The 10,808-nt window shown below is 41.7% G+C and overlaps 1 protein-coding gene across 2 annotated transcripts; it reads left to right on the forward strand.

The window, feature by feature from the left end:
• The first annotated feature begins 1,194 nt into the window (after window positions 1–1,194).
• cpt2 (carnitine palmitoyltransferase 2) lies at window positions 1,195–8,206 on the forward strand. Of its 2 annotated transcripts, none has more exons than XM_012960762.3 (6): window positions 1,195–2,144; window positions 2,246–2,430; window positions 2,658–2,738; window positions 2,825–2,931; window positions 4,534–5,838; window positions 7,616–8,206. In XM_012960762.3, exons 2-6 carry the CDS (start codon window positions 2,276–2,278, stop codon window positions 7,942–7,944), a joined length of 1,977 nt encoding a protein of 658 aa, XP_012816216.1. In that variant the 5' UTR covers window positions 1,195–2,144; window positions 2,246–2,275; the 3' UTR covers window positions 7,945–8,206.
• Window positions 8,207–10,808: the final 2,602 nt, after the last annotated feature.

Raw genomic sequence — 10,808 nt, forward strand, 5'->3', positions numbered from 1 at the left:
ACTGACCTGAGTGCCCACTTACTTATAACTGTGCATAAAGGGTTGATTTTGGCCAGAACTGGCTTGCAGGTGTATTTTCTGGCCAAATGCTGCCGTGTGTGGTCAGTGACAGTAAGATTTCATACAGTACCTGTCGGCAATTTCACTGTTTTGTTCCTGGCACTGGTGGTAACTAACACATAAGTTTAGATAGTGATGGATAAGGGAATTCTACATAACCCATGAATTGCTCTTAACCCACAATGCAGTAGATGTACGGGCATACCTGTGATGGTTACCCATGCTGATGACAGGACATTATTTGGCCAATGCTCCAGTCCTTAAGGATATTAATGAGCTGAAGAGAGAACAAGTAGACCTTTTACTGCCAGACAATTTACACCATTTTGTGCTCTTTCACTTTAGGGACCTTTTAGTTTATGTAGGAAAATTATCGTATTAGTGCAGGCACCCTTTTTCTAACTTAATCAAGGCATACGTCCTTAGGCACCATTTTGAAGTGCAAGAACCAGCATCATCCAAGATGCAAATTGTGGGAAAAAAGATGTCAGCTTGTACCTGTGTTTTGTACCCTGCACTTTTACTGATAATTCATACCTTATATATCTTTCAGAGGAGATCAATGTATGAAACAGGAATAGAAAATAGGGTAAAATAAAGTAATTTTAATATTGTCATTTTGTACTGCAGATTTTATAAATGTATAAAACAAAAATGCCAAGAGGCACAGTGAATCCACCCCATAGCATAAAGGGGCACAGTAAACCCCCTCCCTCCAGCATAAAAAAGGCCCAGCGAATCCACCCCACAGCATCAAGTGGCAGAACCTCCCCCCATGTCATAAAAAGGTACAGCGGAACCCTCCCCCCACCAGCATGTACCCCCCACCATCTAGTCCCCAACCTTTCTTACTTGTGAGCCACAGTCAAATGTAAAAAGACTTGGAGAGCAACACAAGCATCATAAAAGTTCATGGAGGTGCCAAATAAGGGCTAACATTGGCTATTAGGCAGCCTCTATGCACACTGTCAGCTTACAGGAGGCTTTATTTGGTAGTAAATCCTGTTTTTATCCAACCAAAACTTGCCACCAAGTCAGGAATTCAAAAATAACTACCTGGTTTGGGGGCACTGAGAGCAACATCCAAGGGGTTGGTGAGCAACATGTTGCCCCTGAGCCACTGGTTGGGGAACACTGATCTAGTGGAACAGTGCACCCACTAACCACTCCCATCCAATGGCACTGTGTGTACCCACCCACCAGCAGCATCTAATGGTAAAAGTGAATCCTTCCCTTCCAGCATCCTGACACAAGGAATCCCCTCCAATCCCTCAGTATCTAGGGCGCAGCATTTCCCCACCAGCATCTACTGGCACAGTGAGTCCTCCACTACCTGCATCCAGTAGCACAGGGAATCCCCTGCAATCCCCAAGAATCTAGTGTTACAGTGTGTACCCCACAAGCAACTACTGGCACAGTGAGTCCTCCACTACCTGCATCCAGTGGCACAGGGAATCCCCAAGAATCTAGTGGTACAGTGTGTACCCCCACTATCTAATAGCACAGTGTATCCCCCACCAGCAATTACTGGCACAGTGAATCTTCCCAGGCCACCGTAGAGTGAATCCATTACCCCACAGCATTAAGTGGCACAGATAACACCCAACCCCATGGCATCAAGAGGCACAGTGAATTCCCACCCCACACACGCATTCAGAGGAGCAGGGAACCATGGCATCTAGTGGAGCATAGTGGAATACCCCCAGCATCATGCGGCACAGTGAGTCCTCTCCACAGTATCAGCGGCACAGAAAGTTCCTCCTCGTCCCACAGCACAAAGCGCATAGCAAATGCCCCAGAGCCTAAGATAGACGTAGCACACTGTATCCATCTGACTATAGGCGTGGGCAAAGCTCTGGGGGATTAGGTTGCAGATTCCATGAGCAGTTCGCTGCCCGCCATGTCTTAGAGCAAAGCAGCAGCCAGGAATCATCTTGCCTTTTCCTGCATTTGATTCTGCCGCTCAATGAAAGCTATTCCTACGCAGGGCGGTCACATGGTGGTGGTCACATGATCGTGATGTCATCAAGGTCCTTCCGAGGATAGAAACTAGACGCTACCAGGTCGGGGAAAGGGGGGCAAAGGTGAGCGCTGCGGGCTGGAAGGGAACGGGGAGTAAACTGTGAAACTAGTTCTGCTGGGTTTATTTTTCAGACACATTTTAGCTCTTTTCCGTTGTTTCTAGGTCTCACGGCTACTTTTATTTGAAGTCCTCATGGCTCGCTTGCTAACCTCTTCATCTGCCTTGAGATGGGGGGCAGTGAGTTCCTCGCAGTCAGTTGGAAGAGCGTACAGCTCCGGGAGCCCCGATACTGAGTATGTGCAGAGGAGCATTGTTCCAACTATGCACTTCCAGAAGAGCCTGCCAAGGTGAGTCAGTACAGCTGTGCATTGGAGTAAAGAGGCAACCGCAATAGAACGTTTTACATAATGACAGCAAATTCGATTTTATGCAACTTTACAGTAAATCATATATTTTATAATATGCTAACACATTATATTACTGCAGCAATGTCTATTGGTATCTGTAGTCAGAATCAGGGGTGCAGAGCATAGCAGTTTGCTTTAAATATACTTTTCTTTTTTTGTCCACTCAGGCTGCCCATTCCTAAACTTGAAGACACTATAAAGAGATACTTGAATGCACAAAGACCTCTTCTGGATGATGTTCAGTTTAAGTATGCATTCAGGGCCTGCACTATGTTGACCTAAAATAGTAACTGTGTAAGGTTTGTAAAATGTGAATATTGTACTCTCATAATAGGAAAACTGAGCAGCTGGCCTTGAACTTTCAGAATGGTGTTGGGAAGCAGCTGCATGAAGAGCTAGTGCAGCAGGACAAGCAGAACAAACATACAAGCTATATCTCTGGTAAGAATGTACTACTACATTGGAGAATGTGTGCAATATATATAGTGTGTGTCCTGAAGACGGCATGAGTCTAAGCCAAAACGTTCAATTAAACACCATTTTTTTTGCTTCATACAAGTCCTGTGAGTGCGGTTTGTTTGTGCTTACTAATTATGTTGTGTTAACCATGCACCCAGGCAGTACCTGGAGTTCTCTGTGTGCACCATTCCTGGACTTATTAGGTATATTATAGTAAAATATATATAGTAAAATTGTGTGTCCACACTCTAAACAGGTGCAATAAGCGGATGCTATGGCAAAACATGTAAATACATATAAAAAGGACCAGCACACTGAATCACATCAATATCTTCTTTTTATTCACCGTGCATTCCAACGTTTCAAGGACAAGGACAGTGTGCAAGTCAAAACCACAAACTTTAAAACAATATAAAACCACTAGAATGGACCATAGATGTAGTAAACAGTGAGTCTCTTCAGATCATGGGATATCACTCCACCGCCAGCTCCCTGGTTGGGCTGCATAGGTGGATTGTGAAAGGTGGCTAGCCCCCCTCAGCCTCAACGTAGATAGGCATGTGGTGTTGGTGGTAAAGTGATATTTTATGTGGTTTAAAGGGACTCACTGTTACTACCAATTATGATCATAATATGTGCTTTTAATTGTTTTTAAGGGCACTACCGGAACCATGCCATGAGTGGTAGACATGGTGTGTTTGGACAAATTTTAAATAGCTTATATTCACTGCTATGTTTTGGGTAATTGTGAGTACTCCTGTAAAAAAGGGAGATACCAAGTGAACTGATCCGCTTGGGATTATATGGAAGACAGTTTAAGTCTTCCTATTACATTGTTTAAGGATTTAAAGGTTGTAGAGATAAAATAGTTAATAATACCTATGTGTCCCTGACCGTCTGTAGCCAGTAATAATTCACAGCCGTGAAACACCTATGGGCTCTGGCACATGGGGAGATTAGTCGCCCGCGGCAAAACTCCCTGTTCGCGGGCGACTAATCTTCCCGAGTTGCCTACCCCTGCAATCCCACCGGCGAACATGTAAGTCGCCGGCGGGATGGCAGACTCGGCGGCGCGATTTCGCGCAAACCGCCGAAGTTGCCTCGCGGGTCTTTTTCGGTGATTTGCGCGAAATCGCGCCGCCGCGTCTGTCATCCCGCCGGCGACTTACATGTTCGCCGGTGGGATGGCAGGGGTAGGCAACTCGGGGAGATTAGTCGCCCGCGAACAGGGAGTTTTGCCGCGGGCGACTAATCTCCCCATGTGCCAGAGCCCTAATATAGTTATAATTCATAGGTGTACTATATTATACTGTTAATTTTTTTAATGGTTGAGATGGTTGAGGTGTTATCTCAGGATATAAAATGCACATATAAACAGTATTTCCTTGAGTGAATTTATTTTGTCTGTTGTTGGGCATATACATATTTGCATACATCTAGCAGAAATGCATACTCGGAGTCTGCCATGGCTTTTAGTTATTACTTCACATATTTAGCTGGCAATTAAAGTTGACTATGTTGTATGCTGGCAATGGTACCTCTGTACAGACACCTAAACTATGTTCTTGTCGTTTCAATTTGCAGGTCCTTGGTTTGATATGTATCTGTGTGCCCGTGAATCCATTGTGCTTAATTTTAATCCCTTTATATCTTTTACACCTGACCCAAGGCCGGATTATAACAGGCAGCTGATCAGAGCCACAAACATGACAGTATCTGCCATGCGTTTTCTAAAGACCATGAGAGCTGGGTATTTGGAACCTGAAATCTTCCACTTAAATCCAGCCAAAAGTGACACACTGACATTTCGGAAATTAATCCGGTTTGTGCCCTCCTCTCTTTCCTGGTACGGTGCATATATGGTGAATGCATATCCTTTAGACATGTCACAGTATTTCCGTCTTTTTAACGGTACTCGCATTCCAAAACCTAACAGAGATGAACTGTGGACAGATGAAAAGGGTAGACACTTATTGGTTCTACGAAAAGGGAACTTCTATGTGTTTGATGTCATAGACAAAGATGGAAATATAGTAAAGGCATCTGAAATCCAGGCACATCTACAACACATCTTGTCTGATACCACTCCAGCCCCAGAATTCCCACTAGGGTATTTAACCAGTGAAGAGAGGAACACATGGGCAGTTCTAAGGCAGAAATTGTTAAACAATGGCAACCAAGAGGCTCTGGCAAAAGTGGATTCTGCTGTGTTTTGCTTGTGTTTGGATGATTTCCCCGTTGAAGATCGTGTTAGTTTATCACACAATATGCTGCATGGTTCTGGTCTAAATCGCTGGTTTGACAAGTCATTTAGCATTATCATGACTGAAGATGGTACAGCCGCTGTTAATTTTGAGCACTCATGGGGAGATGGAGTTGCTGTTTTAAGGTTCCAAAATGAGGTTTTTAAGGACAGCACACAGAGGCCAGCGATATCGCCAGAGTCATGTTCTGCTCCTGTGGACTCAAGCAAAGCAGTTCAGAGACTGCACTTTAACTTAGATGACTCTTTGAAAGCTGCAATAGCAAATGCCAAAGAAAAATTTGACACTTCTGTAAATGCACTATCCATTGCAACAATGGAGTTCAAGAAAGGAGGAAAAGAGTTACTCAAGACACAGAAGCTGAGCCCTGATGCTGTGTCACAGCTGTCCTTTCAGATGGCTTTTCTCAGGCAGTATGGCAAGACAACGGCCACATATGAATCCTGCAGCACTGCAGCATTCAAACATGGTCGCACAGAGACTGTAAGGCCAGCTTCCATATACACTAAGAAGTGCTCAGAGGCTTTTGTTATGCATCCGTCCAAGCATAGCCCAGCAGAGCTCCGCAGTATGCTGCAGGACTGTTCCAAATACCACGGACAACTGACCAAGGAAGCAGCAATGGGTAAGCGTCAGTATACTAAGCAAACAAAAATTTAATAGATTAGTTCAAATTAATAAGTTCAAATTAAATTTGATCTGGCATTTAAATGTAATGGAGTGTATGGGAGATGGTCTTTCCGTAGTTAAGTACTTTCTGTATAATGGGTTTCCAGATAAGGGATCCCATACCTGTACTGTTCAACAAGTAACACATTTGATTATTTACAACAGCATGATCCACCAAGTAAGGGCCTTGCTTACTTTTTTTAAGCTGAGCAAATAAGATCTACTATTTTAATGGAGGATTGTGCTGCTGCCCATCCCTTAAATGTGTTACTTTGTGGGAATTTGCGGATGCTGAAGATTGTGAAGCCCCTTCTCCAATAAGTTATAGTGGAAAGTTTATTATGCTTTACTAGCCCAACAGAAAATTTTGAATTATTTGACAGGTCCCCTTTAAAAAGCATTGCTGTTCAGTGAATTTATAGTTAAACAGTAATTGCAATAAAACTGCACTGGCAACTAGAAAGGGAAGTTTGAGAATAAGCTTCATGTTGGTTTAAAAAATGTGAAGTCACTGAATGATATCTGATTGTATGTTGTTGGCTCCACCTAGTTTTTCTAACCTTGGGCCACAGTTATATAGTAAAAACCACTGTGTAAAGTTTGGGAACCCTGGCATTCAACCAATACAATTCAATAGGTAAAATCTGATTGGCTGCTGGTGGCTCCACCCACTTTTTAAACCTAAAACTGCAGTCCCCTATTGAACAACTGTGAACAGTTTGGGGATCTGGTGTTAATACTGTGGGAATGGCAGCAGGTTGAAATTCCCCATTGAAAGTCAATAAGTAAAATCTGATTGGCTGTGGGTGGCTCCACCCACTTTCCCCCCCCTGTACCCACATACTGTAAAGAACAGCTACATGAATGTAATGTGAGCTAAAATTCCAAAAAATGGTTTTGTTTCCCTAAAAACACACATACAGCAAAAACAAAGATGATAAATGTAAAGGTAATGTTTATTAAATAACAACAATTATGATTGCTCCAGAAGTTCTTGCTAGCTTGGGATGAGAATGAATAATTCTGTGACCAGTTCTTTGAGCATTTCCCAACATACAAAAAGTTGTGTGCAGTGCTTTTCTAAAGGGAGGGGCAAAATCACTCTCCTCCCCATAAAATATGCTTTAATTAGACAACAAGAAAAAGAATGATATATAAACCAACTGCACATTGAGCCAATAACTCCTTCATAGAAGGAAAGCAAGTATCTGTTCATATCCAAATACATTCACTAGATAATAAGAGGCAGCATAAAATGACAATGTAGAACAGCTCCTAATGTAGTCTTTTTGTTCTTCTGTGTAAGCTCCTGCCCCAAGGATACTCATTCTGTTCTTTTTTTCTGTATGACCCTAATGGGTTCTCATTAACAAGACCTGATTCAGCTTTCGCTGAATATTTAGCATCATCATAAATCTCTTGTTTCTCCTTGAGATAATAGCCGCAAAACTCGGGATAAAAGAATAAAATTGATGTAAGAAATAGAATTTTTAGCATAATGGAAGTGAACTAGAACTGCAGATGAAACAAAGAAACTCCCCACAAACACTTTAGACAGTGTCAGAGTGACCCACAGGGAAACCAGGAAAATTCCCTGTTGGCCCAGGTGTCAGTGGGCCCTCCTGCTTCTAGTCTTAAGAAAAACTCAGAAAAGTCAATTTTTTTGTAGACTTAATTCTAATAGATACTGTATCTCATTATTGTGTTTTCCTGTTTTTTTTTTCACCCTCCAGGTCAGGGATTTGATCGGCATTTATTTGCGCTGCGATACTTGGCATCCAGCAAGGGGCTTTCGCTTCCTGAAATTTACCAGGATGCCTCATACGCACAGATTAATCATAATGTCCTATCCACCAGCACGCTCACCAGCCCTGCCGTACAGCTCGGGGGTTTTGCACCAGTAGTGCCGGATGGGTTTGGCGTAGGATATGGCGTACATGATGACTGGATTGGCTGCAATGTTTCTTCATACCAAACTCGTGATGTGAGACAGTTTGTGGAGTGCGTGCATCAATCCCTAGATGACATCTTTACAGTTTTGCAAGACAAACCCATAAAATAGTGGAACTTGGAAACCTATATTGTAACGTTTTGCTCTGTTATTTTTTTCACAAATTTCTGCATTATACCAGAAGATGGCCTCTTACAGGTTACTACTCTATTTAGCACTTGATTTGGTGTGATTTTTTTTTTTAAAGAAAAAATGTATCCATATTATTATATGGAGCCTTCCAATCATTTCCTTCTAAAGGGAATATAAACTATAGATGTATTTTTACTCTAAGTATTTCAGGAATAATTGGAAATAAAAACTATTATATGGATATATTGTTTCTTTAAATACTTATACACCTGTAGAACATTTATTTACTAAAACTTTGTATAATTGTAGAAATCCAAAAAATAGGAAAAAAGCTTTAGCAGGTTTGCTGCAATACATTTATTATGAGTAGTGGTGACCTGAAACATGTTGTGTTACCACTACCCATAATAAATGTTTTGCAGCAAACCTGCTGAAGTTTTTTTTCATATTTTTTGGATTTCAACATTTATTTACTGTAGGTGCTAAACCAGGGATCCCCAACCTTTCTTATTCGTGAGCCACAGTGAAATGTAAAAAGACTTGGAGAGCAACACAAATGGAGGTGCCAAATAAGGGCTAACATTGGCTATTAGGCAGCCTCTATGCACACTATCAGCTTACAGGAGCCTTTATTTTTATTCACCCAAAACTTGCCACCAAGTCAGGAATTCAAGAACAATTACCTGGTTTGGGGGCACTGAGAGCAACATCCAAGGGGTTGGGGAGCAACATGTTGCCCCAGAGCAACTGGTTGGGGATCACTGTGCTAAACTATCCAGAACATAAAATTGTAACTGGTAATTTTGATGCAGGAAAATACAGATATTGATAAATCATGACTACTAGTATTTAATGAAATCTAAAAATAAACAATTTAAACTGTTAAACTTTGTTTTGGAAATAACATCTGTTTGAGCAAATACATCTGGCATATAAATATATATATATATTAACCACTAGTTGCCGTAGTTTGGTTTAATTCAGTTCAGGTAAGGGTTTGCATATGACCCAGGTTAGACAGACTTCCTTTAATTTTAAAGGAGATATATACCATATTTTTTTACAATGCACTAAACCATGTAAAATAATGTAAAATAGAAGTAAGTGCATTTATTTTAATACCTTTGGGTTCAAATATGTCCAAACTGCTTGAAAACTGTGCCACCCAGACCTTTTGCCAGCTTCCGGTTTAGACTCTTCAGCATGTGGCTTCAATGATACAACCTCAGCTACTTAAAGTGCAGTGAATATGCATAGGGTGGGCTGGGCTTAGCTATGTCACAGGCAGTCCATTCCTGCTCTACTTGCTCCTCTCCTAACTGGAGAGCTTGTGTATGCAGCTCTCATATAATGACAGTTTTAGGAGGTAAAAAGTTTTCAAAACATCTTTCTTTCTGCATCATTTCACATTTTGAGGGAGGATGAATATTATAACTGAATATGAACTTTATATAAAATGTCTCCTTTAATTGGATGAACCTTACATATGTGAATTAGGTTATAGTAAATGATCAAGAGGGGTGTATATTAACCAGTTAGAACTGCATCAATGGTACACTTCATATATGAAAGAATTACATCCTGTACAATGGTTGATGATATCAGCCTGCAAACAACAACTTAGCAGGTTTGCTGTCTGAATTTTTAGGGCTCTGGCACATGGGGAGATTAGTCGCCGCACGACAAATCTCCCTTGTCGCGGGCAACTAATCTCCCAGAAATGCCATCCTACCGGCTAGAATGTAAATTGCCGGTGGGATGGCATATGTGGCGCGGCGATTTGCCGAAATCAGCTAAGTTGCCTCGAGAGGCAACTTCGGCAATGGCGGTGCCGTGTATGCCATCCCACCAGCAATTTACATTTTAGCCGGTAGGATGGCATTTCGGGGAGATTAGTTGCCCACGACAAGGGAGATATGTCGCGTGGCGACTAATCTCCCCATGTGCCTCAGCCCCTAGGAAAGAAGAGAAAGCCAACTGCCACAAAAAAGGTTTGCTGTTAAAGGACAAGTCAACCCAAAATATAATTTTTTGCCTAATAAAAGAGAACATCATTCTAATTCTCCGCCCTGGTGGATCTGGCATTTGAAACAATGTAATACAGGGCAGCAGATTTTACAGATCTGCCTTGCTGGAGGAGCCTGGCATCTGCAACATTGTTTAAAAAGAAACAACCAGGAGTTCAGCAAATGCTGCTTTCAGTAGCAATAACATTTACAAATTATGTTTTCTTTTATTAGGCATAAAATAATTTTTGGGGTTAACATGTCCTTTAAGGAATAACCTCAAGAGAAAAAAATCAACCCCATGTTTATGTAAACATGCAGAAACCAGTAATGCATAAAAAAGTGCCTAACTGGCCATGGGCTGATAAAAGCTGCCAACAGCAGATTATCTGCCAAGTATGGGACCTTGTGACAGGCTTACCCGGCTAAAACCTGGCCAAACATCGGTCAGATGTTGATCAGCAGGTTTGATTTTCCCCCTGCATAGTTATGACAATACTTTGGTCCAAGTGCCAAATGATGGAATCAACCTGATATCTTCCACCTTCTGGTGGGCACATCAAGGTAAGATCTGCTTGTTTGGCAACCTTGCCAAATGAGCAGATCTTTCAATGCATGGCTACCTTTAAAGCTGGCAAGCTTGGTCAATAATAGTAGGTCAGTCTTCATGAAATTCTAGAATTGTATGGCAGCAATACTTACATTAATAAAACTGCCTTTATTTTCAATTAATGGCACATCACAGCAGTATGTACAGCACCCTACAAGGAAATATGCCAAAACATGTAACGTTTGCAGCTTGTTTCCTGGTGTTTTTGGGACATAGCTTATCTGTTT

The sequence above is a fragment of the Xenopus tropicalis genome, chromosome 4, assembly GCF_000004195.4.
Source record: "Xenopus tropicalis strain Nigerian chromosome 4, UCB_Xtro_10.0, whole genome shotgun sequence".
NCBI lineage: Eukaryota > Metazoa > Chordata > Amphibia > Anura > Pipidae > Xenopus > Xenopus tropicalis.

Excerpts from the sequence above, each read along its gene's own strand:
- cpt2 (XM_012960762.3), top strand. The coding sequence starts at position 2,276 with ATGGCTCGCTTGCTAACCTCTTCATCTGCCTTGAGATGGGGGGCAGTG. Across the intron at positions 2,739-2,824 it reads CTGGATGATGTTCAGTTTAA|GAAAACTGAGCAGCTGGCCT; the intron begins GTATGCATTCAG and ends CTCTCATAATAG. Across the intron at positions 2,932-4,533 it reads ACATACAAGCTATATCTCTG|GTCCTTGGTTTGATATGTAT; the intron begins GTAAGAATGTAC and ends TTCAATTTGCAG.